At 36.9% G+C, this 16,212-nt stretch overlaps 1 protein-coding gene across 11 annotated transcripts in view; it reads right to left on the bottom strand.

Moving 5' to 3' along the window:
* The window catches only part of LOC100679452 (ubiquinol-cytochrome-c reductase complex assembly factor 1), a 147,789-nt gene that overhangs the window by 119,167 nt on the left and 12,410 nt on the right, over window positions 1-16,212 (bottom strand). For 4 of the 11 annotated variants that reach the window (XM_032602117.1, XM_032602119.1, XM_032602118.1 and 1 more), the window contains exon 1: window positions 5,038-5,193. The exons of 1 other annotated variant lie outside the window; for it this stretch is intronic. Coding sequence is in view for 2 of the 10 variants with exons in the window: in XM_032602116.1 (XP_032458007.1) it covers window positions 4,723-4,783 (61 nt within the window). In the remaining 8 variants the exon portion in view is untranslated. Of the gene's footprint in view, window positions 1-4,722; window positions 4,977-5,037; window positions 5,196-16,212 lie in introns of those variants that run through there. 6 more of the 11 variants (XM_032602125.1, XM_032602126.1, XM_032602124.1 and 3 more) reach the window with 5 other exon arrangements.

Here is a 16,212-nt window from a genome sequence, read left to right as displayed (position 1 = left end):
GTCATTCGCAAGTTAACCGTCGGAAGGGATCATTCGGGGAATAGCGAGACTTATGTTTGGACGCTAGCGAGGTCTCATTTGCGTCTTGGCCGCTGGACAGAGAACATCTAAGAAGGGATTTCATCTCGGATACAAAGTAAAAGTAAAGTTTGAAAAAAAATAATTTGACCTTGAAATGACCTTGTAGGACTGGCTCAAATTCGAGGTCACAATTCTCCCCCCCCCCCCCCCCCCTATACAACAACTTTGGTCTCTACCACTTTTTTTTAATTTGGCGTTGCTAGAGGAATTACGTAGGCGGGGTTTCATTCTGGCTGCAGGACATTGAGATGACCTTCAGTGCCGCAACCGAACATACCATTCTGAACGTAAAATTTACCGCTCTTTCCATTCCCGCAATAAAAGAATGGGGTTCCTATTTAAAAATCCAAAGTTGACCTTCAAATGACCTTGAAAAACGCGTTCAAGGTCAAATCCAAGGTCACCATCGGGTTGTCCCCTCGATATCCTACAACTTTAATCTCTACCAATTTTTTTAATTTGGCGTCGCTAGAGGAATTACGTAGGCGGGGTTTCATTCTGGCTGCATGACCTTGCGATGACCTTCAGTGCCGCAACCGAACATACCATTCTGAACGTAAAATTTACCGCTCTTTCCATTCCCGCAATAAAAGAATGGGGTTCCTATTTAAAAAACCAAAGTTGACCTTCAAATGACCTTGAAAAACGCGTTCAAAGTCAAATCCAAGGTCACCATCGGGTTGCCCCTTCGATATCCTACAACTTTGGTCTCTACCATTTTTTCGATTGTGGCTGTCCCTGACGAGTTATGAGCGGTGCCCGTTTAAATTGGGTCACCCTGTATATAGGATCTTATAAAAAATCTTGCATACGATCTCAAGTAAATGATGAATAAAAAGATATCTCTTTAAGTATTACATAAGGTCTTTTATAAGAACTTACATAAGATCTTGAATAAATTAAAAGATTTATATTGATCATGGTGGTAAGATCTTGCATAGGATATTACGTAATCACTTATGCGAGATCTTGTATACGATCTTGCGTAAGATCTTGAATGAATATTTGATGAAAATATTTTTTTTTATTATAAACATAAGATCTTGTATAAGATCTTACGGAAGATTTAATGTTAGTTCTTGGTTGAAAATCACTGATAAGATCTTATGTACGATCTTCCGCAAGATCTTCGCCAAAATCTGATATAAGATCTTACGTAAGTTCTTATATTGAATAAAATTTTTAATAGGGCTACTAATAAATATCTCCATTGTCAGCAAAAAAACTTTGTTATTCAAACCACTGTTAGAACATTTGGAATTATTTCAAAAATCTGTAAAATTAAGTATGATAATAACTGCAAATTAGTAATTTTTTCTTGATCTAAAAATTGGTAGTATCTTTTCTGTTGATAATGTTGATATTAAGGAGGTTCTATCCATATTGCCTAATCAAGCGAGCAAATGCAAAATATAGATTATATAAAAAAAGTTATCAGTTGTGAGTAAACAGTGTCTATTGAGCTTATTTATGAATTTTTAGATAAAGGAGCAAATGCAAAATATAGATTATATAAAAAAAGTTATCAGTTGTGAGTAAACAGTGTCTATTGAGCTTATTTATGAATTTTTAGATAAAGGAAAATAGTTGTCATGTTTTTGGTTATCATTCAAAGAACTTTTTTCTACTAACAAGTTGCTCATATGACTAGGAAGTCACGATTTGAGGTTAGAATAGTGTACACTTTTGACAAGTGGATATCTTTTAAAAACATTTGGTTTCATGGACTTTTTTTTAGGTATCTTAAAGTACAGAATGAGAACATTTATGTCCTCATTTTTCAATCTGATCTGAACTTTTTGTAAAAGTAATCTTAATATTACTGTTTGAAATCATGCTAGTGCCATATGAGCCCGTGTTAAATACACGGTATTCAACAACTTTTTTCTCTAAAATTTGATCGGCAATCAATGTTTTAAAAAATACTATGATATTCTTTGTAACTTGGAGAACAATAATATATATTTTTCATAACTTTCTTAATGCTTTGCCCGAACGATAGAACCTCTTTAAACATTTGAAAATTGTCAATGCCACAGAAAAGTTAAGTTGTAGAAAACGTTTAATTACACAGGCTATAAATTTTATTAAAATTATGCAAGCAATTTACTATCGTTACTTTAATAAAAAGTATTTTAGGGCGACACACTAATTAAATAAATTCATGTATTACATGTATATGATATTATAACTATTATATAATTTTTGTATAATAAAATTTATATCTAACTATTTGTAGTAGCATCGTTTTTTTAATGATTATATACCAGCCCAACAAATACTGGTGGACTTTTAGACATCTGAATACTTATCTTTCTTGAGAGCTCTTTAAGAATTTCTAAAAGACATCAAAAAGATGCCAACAATTTAGACAACTCACTGAAATTTGGAATAGCTTATTACCTATGTTTCGGAAGACCACTTTAAGATTTTCTAAAAGTCTTCGAATTGATAGCTTTTAGGTCATACAGGAAAAGGGTCAACAAACTTTTTAGATATCTTATGAATTACCTTTTTTACTTTTTTTGACTTCTTTTAGAATTTCTTAAAGTAGTCGACTCGACGACTTTTTCAGAGATAAGTATTGATGAACTAAAATAGTATTCATTAAAGATCACTTTCAGATATCTTTTTGACATTTCCTTTAAGACTTTTTTTTAGAAAAAAGTTTTAGAAATATCTTATATGAGAGCGCTTAAAGATTGCTTTAAAGTGATCATATTAGATATCTTTTAGATAAGTTGCGTATGACAAAATTTGAAATACATTCATAGTTTTCTAAAAGTTGTCTAGTTGACGTCTTTTTTTTCGCCATGTTTCCTGTCTTAGAGTCATCAAAGTTGTTCTAAAAAATGATGTCTTAAAGAGCGCCTAAGCAAGATGACTGTAAGAGTCTCATAAAAAGCTGTCTGCTAATATAGCTAAAATTTGTATACAAAATCGCTTCTAAAAGTGTACAAAAAGTGTGCAGAAAGATTAATTATAGATATTTAGGATTAATAATAGACTATAACATGAAGTGGAATAAGCACATAAATTATATTATAAAATCAACAAGATATTTAATCTTTATTTTTGCGAAGCTAAAGAAAGTTATGGATAGTAAAACGCTAATGTTACTATATTATGCCTTCTTTCAAAGTATTACAAACTATGGTATAATTGCATGGGGTGGGGCCAGAACCAACCTCTACCTATAAGGCAAATGTTCGAACTAGAGTGTATAGTATATCATTATAACGAGTTAAGAGACAGATATGTAAGAAGTACAAATAAGACAAGAAACAAGAATCTACCATTGCCTAAAATTGATAAAACAGTAAGCAAAAAAAGTAGCTATTATGTGGCTGTGAGTGTATTTAACACTCTACCAAATGATCTCAAAGACCTATCAATAAGTAAAGTCTCTATTAAAAGAAAACTAAAGATGTTTATAGGAAATAATTATTTTGGATGTTATATATTTTAATATTGTTAACTTTTTTTATGGAAAAGTATAAGGGCATGATAGGGCGTTGATTGCGTTATCTTGACTCTATATTGTAGTTTTAAGTTTATTAGTATTAATGTTTATGTATGCCATCCCTATGCACAGGCAACTGTGTTTGCCTCTATAGGATGCCTTTCAAAGGCATATGTATATGCCTTTTAAATAAATAAATATCTCCGGGTGAAAAAAGTGACTATTGTGGAGCTGCCACCAGGTGGTGTCTGGTTTTTCTCACTCGCAAGCAGTAAGAATCTATGGTAGTTAGTATATAAGATGGTACAAGTTATAATTATATATTATAAAATAATACGTGTGCATGAATGTAGGCATATGCATGTTTTAGGATTCAGCAGAGCAAATGCGTAAATAATTATAAAATGTATGTAAATTAAATAAATAACCCAATAAACAAACAAGTATTCTAAAAGTGCACTTAAAGATAACTTTCTCTAGGTAAACGGATGCTTTTAAGAAATTCTGAAAAGAATCGTTTAAGATGGCTTATAACTTTATGGAGTCGCAAAGCTCTAAAGTGATCTTTACGATGGCTTCAAGATTACATTTATAATTTCTAAAAGAAATCTTTGCAAATGCATGAAGATACCTTTCGGCTGAACACTCTGCAACCTATAAGCCATATTAAATGATTCCTATCAGAATTTCTTAAATACGTCTGTTTATCCAGAGAAAGTCATCTTTAAGTGCACTTTTAGAAAACTTGTTGTTTATTGGGAGAAATTGAATAGAAAATATACACAAATGTGCTAAATTACATCATATTATGACATAAAATGCTAAGCTATGCTTTATTGTGTTAAGCTATGCCAAGCTATGCCAGGCTACATGCATTACGCCAGATTGTAAAGTGCAATTGAAGGATACGCCAGATTATGCCAAGACATGCCATGTTATGCCACATTGTGACAAACTGTGACATTTTGTACCAAACAATGCTGACTTTTCTGTAAAAAAATTTTTTTTAATTCATAAATCTGTGTCAATCTGTACCAAACTAAGCCAAACGGTACGAAATGTTCAAAATGGCACAACTCTAGCATAGTGTACTATGATTTAACACAATTTAGCACAGTTTGGCATAGTTTTACACAATTTGGCACGATTCAGCACGATTTGTCACAAGTTTTTCTCACCAGGTAATATACAAAGCTCATCATATAGAATAATTCTACATCTCAAAATTAAAAAATTCATCAAATTAGCATTGGAATGTAATATTTTATATAAATAATTAGGATATAAAAGATTGCATCATTAAATGTATAACATTATTATTTTGAACAGCTTCTTTAGTGTAAGTATATTATTCCAATCAACGATAATAACAAATAAAAAAGGCATACATATTGACTAGTGCAGTTAACAAACTTCCTTAAGGTTATTGCCACTAGAATAATAGATATACTCATAATAGATGATATAATTTCAATTTATTTTACAATACTTACTTAAAATAAAAATAAAAAGTGGAATAAAATTTGCTAAATCCTATGGAGATAAGAGTACAGGAGAGAAAACAGGATAGGATTTTTCGTCTGCTAACTACTCTTAATTTGCGCCAGTGCAGTGCCAGTGCCCAGTGGCAGAGGTTAGTAGAGAGTTACCAATCCCGATGACGTATTAAAAAAGCGTGTCAAATTCGATCATGACGCCACTTGCGGCGTGTGATCGAACCATACGTTTCTAGAATTAGAAAACAGTGCTAGGGTCGCGATTATTCGGAGGGGCACCCAAATGTTAACTTCAGGGGGCACGACGGTAAAAGCAATCTACTTTATCCCCTGAATTCAGCCATCGGGCGACCCTGCATACATTCAAAAATGTTCGAAAAACAAGAACCCTATGCACCAAATCTAGTTACCCAAGACTTAAATATAATACATGAATACTAATATATCATGCAAATGAAAAAATAAAAATTCTAAACCCAAATCTCTTAAAACTATCTACACCAGGCACAGCAAGTTGTTAACATAAGACAAAAATACTGAATCCTAAGCACATAAGCCCATCTACATGATGCGTAACAAATTGCAAATTTAAAACGTATAAATACAAAATTCTAAGCCTGATCTAAATCAATTTACCTAAAAATATTACATTTTTAAATATGTCGGCCCGTTGAAGGAAGGGGAGCAAACGCAAGATCCTTCACAATTTGGCTTCCGCAAACAGAAATCAACTCAATGTACACTCCTAGGCTTACCTCTCTCTATAAAAAAAAACAAGTCTTTGCTGTCCTCATGCTGGATATCGAAGAAGCTTTTTACAATGTAGACACCTAAAACAGCGTGCACACAGCACATACAAGCGCGTAAGCAGCGCTTACGCACACACAGGCACTACACGACACGCGCCTACGAGATGCATGCCGAGGCGACAGGAGTCGCCCGCGAAGCATAAGCATAGGACAAGCAAGGTAGGTGCGAGAGAGAGAGAGAAAGTATAGCGCGACACGAGAGCCAGCGCTATACCCAAAACGGCGCCTAGTCGCCGAGAAACAAACACCAGCTCACCCCGAAGGGCGAAGAGAGGGAAGCCGACACACCAGGCAACGAAACCGAGCCTGGTCACTCTTCCGATAGCTGCGATATCAGCAAGAGGTACCTGGCGCTATCGCCGAGGCGAGCAGCGGATAGAGCGGGACCCCAGCACGGCGATCCAGATCAGTGGGTGAGCATCAGCCCAATCGGAGAGAGAGAAAGGCGTAGCCACAGACAAGATCTCCTGGACGCGTGAGGGCGAAAAGAAACAGGGCACGACCAACCCGACGGATTCCCGGAGCAGCGCGCGGCCGACTTCAAGCGACGCAACAGTAACCGACGGTGCATCGAATATCCTGTTACTCTCTCTCTCTCTCTCTCTCTCTCTCTCTCTCTCTCTCTCTCTCTCTCTCTCTCTCGAAAGGCGCGTAGCACAAACAGCGCGATAGACGCTGTAGCTAAGTTAGGTAGCAACATCCATCAAGCCGGTGCGGCTAAAAGCGCATAATCTCGGCAAGCGCCTCGAGTACGCAAGACATACGCGAGCATGTAATACCCGGACCGGGCGACGGCCGGAAGATATTCTATTTGTTAATTTAGAAAAATAAAGGTATACCGGGCGTGACTAGCCCGAGAGGATAAACACGAATAAACCAAGTGAAAATCTTTATTCTGCATGCAAACCCCGCATCCAATTTACATTTCAGCTGGCCAAGCAGAAAGGATCCCGCCACTCTCCGCGGTCCGCTAAAGCGGAGACGCTGAGTTAGCCGAGGCCGATCCTTGTCGTCAAATCGACGACTTTTGCGACACGTTAGCTTCCTGCGCGCCAGCCCGAAGCTTGGCAGGGCTCATTCGTGTAATTTGCGCGCGAGCAGGAGGCAGACATGTCACAATGGCGCCCAACTTAGTGGTTGAACTATTGAGAAACCAGCTAAATGCACGAAGTAATAACTAATCCGTCGAAAAGACGTTTGATTAATTTTTTTCTATAAGTCTAGAAATTCACATCATTCCGATAACTCTAGTAAAATAATCCTAAAGCAATTGGAAGCAGGGATCAAAAAAAAAAAATCAGATTGCAAAAATCGATAATTTACCGCGCATATGAAAAATCGATAGTATAGGAAATTGTAAAGAGTAGCTTTGTCGATCGCACGCAACGACGAAGTGGCGCTGCGAGCGACGGGACTGTTCCCCTCTCTAGCGCGAGCGACGCCGAGCGCGGCGAGTAAGTCTGTCCCCGACAGAGCGGATTATTGACGAGAGCGGACCGCTTTTGCGTGATATACCGCATCGAGTCTTTCAGAGTGTTGTAAAGATTTTATATTTAATAAAGACGTCCAGAGTATTCAGAGTGAATCGTGTGTGTGTGTGTGTGTATGTGTGTGCAAAGTTTATTGAACCACCCCTCTGACATATATAATTATATATATATGTATATAAAGGAGTGTGTGCGCTAAGAAAGCCACACTACTCCTACATGGTAGCGGAGAGCTCGATTCAGAGGCAACAACTACAAGGAGTGCAGAGACCAGGAAGGTGATCCGGAGGGAGCCGTGAAAGCCGTGAACAACGTGTTCAAACCTGCCGAGCAGCGTGCCTGAGCGGCGTGCTTTCTTCCTGCATCTCCAGAGCGACCGGCAAAGCGGCAAATCTTTCTTCAGAGGTTTAAAACGTAAGTTGGTGTGATTGTTGTCTTAAGAGTGATTCTCCTCCGACGGTATAAAAATTCAGAGTGAACGAAAAACGAGTGCGCGAAAAATTAAGTGTAAAAATTCGTTCATCTCTTGATTATGTCAAAAATTCAGAGATTAAATTCTGACGTAATTCGAGAAAGTGAAAAACCGAACGGAGGGAGAAAAAGAGTGCTAGAAACATAAAATCGCATCAACTTTGATACACGAAACAAAACGTGTTTGTTTTTGTCGCGAGCCAGAGAGAACGGGAGTTCCGAGAATCGGGCGACGATCGTGTGCAGGGAGCGGCCGAGCGAAGCACGCCGGCGCATGCGTCGCGCGCGTGTTTGACGTTGAGTCGACAGACGAGCGCTTCTGTTTACATGCAGGTTCGGGACCTGCTCGCGTGTAGATTTTTTCTAGCAACGGAATTTTCGCGAAACGCGGGTTGGGTCGACCCCGAGGGCATAAATTCGCGAAATTAAGAGTTAGCATAAGTGCGACGCTGTTTGGCTCTATATCTTTTCGCGTGTGCGTGTGCGTGACGGGCGGCTTTGTGACGAGCTCATGCGCTTTGCGTTAGGGATTCTTCGCAGTCTCTCTTGCGCACGTATCGGCTCCTTGAGTTGATACGTAGCGCAGCACAACGATTGTCGTTCGTTGATCAAGCGGATGGCTTGAAGTCGCACAAAACGGAGGGAGTTTTGACGATTTCTCCGGATATCTCCCGGGCCGGTACGTAGTCTGTAGAACGTCCTTGGCCCCTTGCATGCTGTGTTGTTCTCTCTCACATAGATGTAAAAAGGAGTTGACATTTACTGCCGCGCTAATAAATTTAATTCAAATTCAGAGTAAAAGAGTTAAGAGTGTGTTTATTTATGGTTGATAAAACTCTCTCATTTCGTGACGATCAAGCTTATGAGGTTAAGCATTAGAGTATATACTGGAAATTTTTTTCAGTGGTTTGAGTTTATTTAAAATAAAATTCAGAGTATATTAAATTGTTTAAAAAAAAATTGAAGCGTGAGTTAATTTAAATTCAGAGGTATTGAAATGAGAGGAGTACTCGGTCAAAATTTAATATGAAAAATGCTCTGAGTAAACTTAGTATATCTGCTGCTAAAAGTGAATTGGAAATTTTTCTCAAAGTTTGGTGTCTCTCTCTGAGTTGCCTTGCGGTTAGACATAGATTGCTGGCTCTTGGGATGTTTTCATTTACTGCAGAGATTAAAATTGATTAAATTTTATACTACTGGCCAAATTATATCGTATTGGAATCAGGGGTCAAGCATTGGATCTCCTTTCCAGCTATCTAAATGACAGATATCAAGTAGTCAAAATAGACGGTAATGAAAGTGATAGAACTTTAGTTAACAGAGGAGTCCCGCAAGGAACGATATTAGGACCGCTACTTTTTATCCTGTATATTAATGATGTCTTAAAGGAGATTCCCCCCGAGTCCATAATTTCTTATGCAGATGATACTGCTATTATAGCTACAGGTGAAGACTGGATAGAAGCTCAAGTAAACATGAACAATTTCTTAAGTGTAATTGCCGAGTGGCTGGCAGTAAACAAGTTGTCCTTAAATGTAGGTAAAACAGTGTGCATGACTTTTGGAAGTAATATTGGAAGCGTACCAGCTCAGATAAATGTTAAAATTCTTGATAAAAGTATAACTAGGGTGGAGAACTTTAAATATTTAGGAGTTGTCTTTGATAGTAATCTAAAGTGGGATAACCACATGCAATATATAGTTGGAAAAACTAAATACCTAGTCTATATTTTTTATAAAATCTCTAAATCAATGCCCATAGAGACTCTCAGAATGATTTACTACGCTTTTTTTCATAGTATTATAACTTATGGCATCATTGCTTGGGGCGGTGCATATAGGAATAGCCGGGACCAAGTTCAAAAATTACAAAACAAAATTTTAAAAATCATCAATAAAAATAACTTTTTGTTACAAGACAATCCATTAAATATAGGACAACTGTTTGCTTTCGAAGCTCTTAAACTACACTACTATGATCTCAAAGAAAAATTCTTACCATCAGATAGTGTTACTAGGAATAGAAGTATTATTATACCAAAAACAAATAAGAGAATCAACAATAAGAACAGCTATATGAAAGCAATTAATGTATATAATGAGCTTCCTAATCGACTAAAAGTATTAAATATAAATAAATACCCTCAAAAGAAAATCATAAAAGACTGGATATGATACAACTGTTAGAAAAAATAATAAAAGAAAAAAATTGTTTCCGTATGCAATACACAAATTTGTTATTAAAAGCTAATGCCAAATGTATATATCTTAGTTTTAAGTTTTAATTTTAAGTTTTGTTTATATTTTTCTTTTTCCTTTGTATCCAGACTGCGAACAGGTAATTTTATTTACCTCTTCAGGTTTCCAGGTATGAAATACATACCTTGTAAATTTCTTCTGGTAATAATAAATAAATAAATAAATACATTTTTTGAGCTGATTCATAAAATTCTGGGGTCAATGTTTAAATGAAAACTTGTGTTCGGTAAGTAGTTTACTCATTGACTAGGGAGATTGGCAGTATCGAAGTCGTGACTCATGCGTGTGCGAGCGCAACCCAAAACAGACTGGCTTCCGTGGTAACACTCGGGGTCAAACTTCGGCGAGTGGTGAACATGCACGATTAGAGAACCTGATTTCTCGCCTCGGATTAATATAGTTGCAGTGCGCTGTGTTGGTTCAGAGGCACGAAGCATTAATCTTTTAGTAAAATTCAGAGGTACCTGGTATTGACTTAAGAGGGAGAGTTACTAAAAGAGAGAAAATTACGAGTAAAATAAAATTTGAAAATCAAATTGAAATCAAAAGTTGAATACAAAATTCAGAGTAGAAAATAAAATAAAAATTGAGTTAAACTCATACTAATTGATAATGTTTCACAATCCTGGAACAGATGACTGACAACCTGAGTCAAGAGTATGCAGAGTACATGAGGTTGAGGGCCGAATTGAAGGAGACCAATCCGGGTCAGATCGATAAATGTATAATTTAACTTGTTAGTCATCTGAGTTTGACTGAGAATTCAGAGTGCTGTGATTCAGAGGGAGTTTTAAAAGTTTAAATTCATCGAGAGAATTTAATAAAAACTTTTAATACTTAAGTAACGTCAACATGAGACCAAAAATTCAGAGGAATTACAAACTAACCTCAAAAGTGAGTTTTGAAGTTTGGTTAGACTGTCTCAAAACAGAGTTGACAAGCTGGATGTTACTCTATTTGATCGATCCGAAAATACCACAACCGACTGAAGTTTCAGAAAGCGAGACGACTCTGAGGAAAAACTCTGTCAAAGATATAATCATCAGTCATATCGACGAGGACTATCACAAGAAGATTTGATATTTGAAGGTTTGACAGAGCCCATGGAAATTCTTCAGAAGTTAAGAGAGAGTAGAAAAGGTGAAGTTAGCTCCACGCCAACTTCAATAAGAACAAAACTGTATAATCTCAGGATGAACAAAGGTGAAAGAGTTCACACCTTTTGTGATAGATTCGATCAAATAATAAGAGAGCATGAACTGAGCGATGATCAAGAGAAGTTAACAGAGGAAAGAAAAGCGCTCTACATTCTACCAAGCAGTCATTGCAGTTATGCCTGAAATACGATGCACAGACTCTGCTGTCATTACAACTACAGGCAAAGAAATGAATATGGATGCTCTAAGGAAGGTTATGATTCGCATCCAAGAAGATAACGATGCTGAGTCAAAGAAGCCAGTGTCAAAAGAACCAACAGCATCCAGAGCAAGCTCTCAAAAATTCAGAGGAGATAAAAATAAATGTTTCAGATGTAACAAAACTGGACATTGGCAACTTGTCAAGATTGTCCACTAACAAATTCAAATCGCTGGTTCTGTTACTTATGCAATTGTGAAACTGATCACAAAGAAGATGATTGTCCAAGCAAATTCAGTCAAGGGTTTCAAGGACAAAATAAAAGATACGCCAACAGAGACGGTGAAGGGTACGGACCTCCTGCCAAAATGAACAAACGTAATAGTCAACAGACTAGCAGAGGCCGAGCCAACTTCAGAGGAAACAGAGGTCAAGGCAGAGGACAGTCCAGAGGCAAAGGCAATCGTCGAGGTTTCAGAGGCCGAGCAACCGCCAGACGAGCTGAGTATGAAGATGATTGGTGATTACTGGGGTGAGTATGACGAAAATGAGCAAAATCAAGGTAAGACTGAATATATTAATAATAATTCCAATAATGAAGCGCACATAGAGTTCATAGCAGATTCGGGAGCGACCGAACATATTGTAAATGAAAGCTTTATTTTGAGTGATTTAAAAATATCTGAAAAGGGAGTTATTAAGAGTGCCAATAAAAATGATTTTGCTGATATCGTGATTGATGGTAGAGGTAATCTTTTGCTTAAAAATAACAGTTCCAATGAGAATCCTATTAAATTAACGAACGTAATAGCGGCAAAAGAAATTTCAGAGAATCTATTATCATTGCGAAGATTAGTAGACGCAGGGTTTAGTATAAATCTAGACGATAAGATATTCAGAGTATACAATAAAGAGAACGATAAAACTATATTTGAAGGTATTTATGAAAAACCCAACTGGGTAGTTAGGTTTGAAGTTAAAAAAGTGACGAACAAGAATGATACTATGATAAATGAGTCTGATAACTATAGCTGCATAGCGTGTCTAGCGTTAGACAATGAGTCTTCAAAGCAATCACAGACAGATTCTAAGGTTAAACTACCGTCAGTCTCGGAGGGAGACAATTCAAAGTATAATACAGAGGCATCAAAAGAAAAAGAGTCTGTGATTGGGAGGGAGAAGTCTGAAGAATTCATTGAATCGAATGCAGAAAATGTAAATTCAGAGGAAACAACAACTACAGAGTGTGATGCTACCTTGATGTCCCATAGAACAATTAAAGTGGATGACTTAAGTACTATTGAGAAATTGGAAGGGTTACTCGTGGAAAATCCACCCGATATATTAAATTCTGAAGTTAAACAAAATGAAGCAATGCTATGGCACATCAGACTAGGTCATGCATCTATGAACTATTTAAAAATGTTACAAAAGAAAGAAAAGAGTTTAAAGCATGTAAAATTCGATGAGTCCATAAGAGATTGTGAAGTATGTATATTGTCAAAAATGGAAAAACTTCCATTCAAACAAAACAGAAGCAGAGCAGAAAGGCCATTACAGATCATACATTCAGATTTAATGGGTCCGATCAAACCTACATCATGGCCAGGAGGAAAGAAGTACATTATGACGTTTGTAGACGATTATTCTCGGTATGCCAGAATATATTGTCTAAAGTCAAAAGATGAAGCAGGCCAAGCGTTTGAGAATTATCTGACAACTGCTCAAAACCTTTTAGGTACAAATGCAAAAGTATGTTATGTTAGGTCAGATAGAGGTACTGAGTACACCGGCGGTAGATTTGCTGAGATCATGAAAAGAGAGAATATTAAGATACTTATAAAAAGAGTCAAACTGAAAGTACAGAGGCAATGATACAAGAGCATGAAAATACATCCGATATGCAGATTGAATTTTAAGAGAATCAGGCAACAAAAGACTCGCAAGATGCGACTGAAAACAATCAAAAACTTGTGTCAGAAAATTCAGAGTTGAAAGAAACTGTACAAAGAAAAAGAGGGAGACCAAAGAAAACAAGTGCGAATGAGCATAAACAAGATTCAGAGTTAAATAAAAAGAAATCAGATGATTTAATTGATCAAAATACTGGTCCAATTACAAGGAGCATATCTAAGAAAAGTAATGATATCAGTTTTGCTCGCTATACAAAAACTTCAGAGATTGAAGAGGTAAATGAAGATGAGCTTGGACATATACTCCTAGCATAAATTCAAGAAGATCCTATTTCGTATAAAGAGGCAGTGAATTCAGAGGATGAAGATCTGTGGATACAAGCTATGAAGGAAGAGTTAGAATCCATGAAAGAGAATGAAGTATGGGAATTAGTAGACAGACCCAAGGTACAACTAAACGGTAAAAGGCCTAATATAGTTGATTCAAAATGGGTATTCAAAAAGAAAGTAGAGAGTGATGGCACAATTAAATATAAAGCCCGACTAGTAACAAGACTTTTTAAAGACAAAAATATTTATGATCTTAAAGAGACATATGCACCAGTTTCAAGACTGTCGCTTATAAGAGCAACCATTTTCATAAGTAATAAAGAGGATTTAGAAATATGTCAAATGGATGTAAAGACGGCATTCTTGAATGGTGAACTGGAAGAAGAAGTGTTTATGGAAATACCAGATGGAGTGAATAATTCAGAGGATATGAGACTAACTAAAGTTTGCAAATTAAAGAAATCGTTGTATGGGTTAAAAGTTAGTCCAAAGAAATGGAATAAGAAATTTTCAGAGGAAGCACGTAAACTAGGTCTTGAGAATGATCTACACGATCCGTGCTTATTCACTTGTAGACAAAAAGATAAACTGGCAATGGTCATACTATATGTAGATGACATGTTAATTGCTAGTAATTATACAGAGAAGCTCAAGTAAATTAAAAGTCATTTGAGTAGTGTCTTTCAAATGAAAGATCTAGGAGAACCAAGAAACTTTCTTGGAATGACAATTCAGAGGAACAGAAAAGAGAGAAACATTGTAATACACCAGGCTGCTTATACAGAGAAAATTCTAGAAAAATTTAACATGAAAGAGTGCAAGCCTCAGAGTACCCCTATGGTAACTCGACAAGTGAAAAATAGAAACAATAAGGTCAAACTTCATACAGAACATTCAGAGTCAATTGATGAAATTAAAAGAGTACCGTATAGAGAAGCTATTGGAAGCCTGATGTACCTAGCAAATGCTACACGTCCAGATATAGCGTATGCAGTCAATTATCTAGCAAGAAAACAGTTAGAACCCACTGAGGACGATTGGAATGATGTGAAAAGGATATTTAGATATCTAAGAAGATCAACTGATCTGGGTATAAAATTCACATCTAATTCAGAGCAGCCAGAAGCATTGACTGACTCGAGTTTCAGAGATTGCGAAAACTCAACATCCACTGGTGGATACGTCATAAGACTATTTGGTGACACCATCGCCTGGAGAAGCCACAAGCAATCCTGTACAACACTATCTACTTGTCAGGCAGAGTATTTTGCCATGAGCGATGCGTGTCAAGAGTTGATATCGCTGGACAAATCAATCAGGTATATACTAGGGCGAACCATGTTTCCTGTAACCATATGGTGCGATAATAGGTCTGCGAGAGACTGCACTGAAATGTACGGGAGTCACAAACTTAAAACGTTTGACCAAAGTTTAGAAAATATTCAAAGGGAGCTAACATTCAGAGAAGAAATGGGAACTAGAAAACCCATGGCAGAATCTCATGGTGACTCCCGCATAAAACAGTGCGTTGATGAGAAAAAGGTTAAAGTCCTGTGGATACCCACCAAAGAGAATCTAGCCGATATTATGACAAAACCCTTAGCCGAGAAAGAGTTTACTTGTCTAAGAGATATAATCAGTAATATGAGACTGAAAGTCATGAGTTGAAATCATTCAGAGGTTCACACACATTTCTACATGAAACTAATAGTTATATGATTTTATGTTTACAGAATACTAATGAGCGGACTCTATGCAAGGAAAAGAAGATCGAATCAATCAACCAAGAAAAATCAAAATAGACATCTTATTTAACTAAATTCTAGATTTACTTTTGTACTTAATAGTTAAATGCTTTTCTTTGCTAATGTAATTTTGTTCCTTAGTGTTAAAATTAGTTTATATTTTATATGCATATAACGTTTGTTCAAGTAGAATTGCAATTGACAAAGGGAGGGAGTGTAAGAGTAGCTTTGTCGATCGCACACAACGACGAAGTGGCGCTGCGAGCGACGGGACTGTTCCCCTCTCTAGCGCGAGCGACGCCGAGCGCGGCGAGTAAGTCTGTCCCCGACAGTTGACGAGAGCGGACCGCTTTTGCGTGATATACCGCATCGAGTCTTTCAGAGTGTTGTAAAGGTTTTATATTTAATAAAGACGTCCATATGTATATAAAGGAGTGTGTGCGCTAAGAAAGCCACACTACTCCTACAGAAATAGACAGGAAAAATATTCCCTCTTGGAATACGCGAGACTAGAATTCCCTCCAAAAGGCATAAGCCGAGTCGAACTCGTGAACTCTAAGAAACATAAACACACTGCGTAGCGTCGCCGAGAGGTTTAAGCCGAACGTAAACACGCGTGCGCTGGAATTCCGACATAGCGACGTCGAATTCGAAACACTCGGTACATACAAGCAGAAATATTATTTGAAAATTCACGGCGAGAATTTTTACTATTTCACACTGCGAAGTGAAATAACTCAACATGTATGCACGCACGACTGTTGTATGAGTGTGTAAAACTTGTCTAGTGCAGAGGACAATTA

The sequence above is a fragment of the Nasonia vitripennis genome, assembly GCF_009193385.2.
Source record: "Nasonia vitripennis strain AsymCx chromosome 4 unlocalized genomic scaffold, Nvit_psr_1.1 chr4_random0010, whole genome shotgun sequence".
Lineage (NCBI taxonomy): Eukaryota > Metazoa > Arthropoda > Insecta > Hymenoptera > Pteromalidae > Nasonia > Nasonia vitripennis.
The sequence above is the reverse complement of the archived record's forward strand: the minus strand, read 5'-3'. Positions and strand labels throughout refer to the sequence as shown.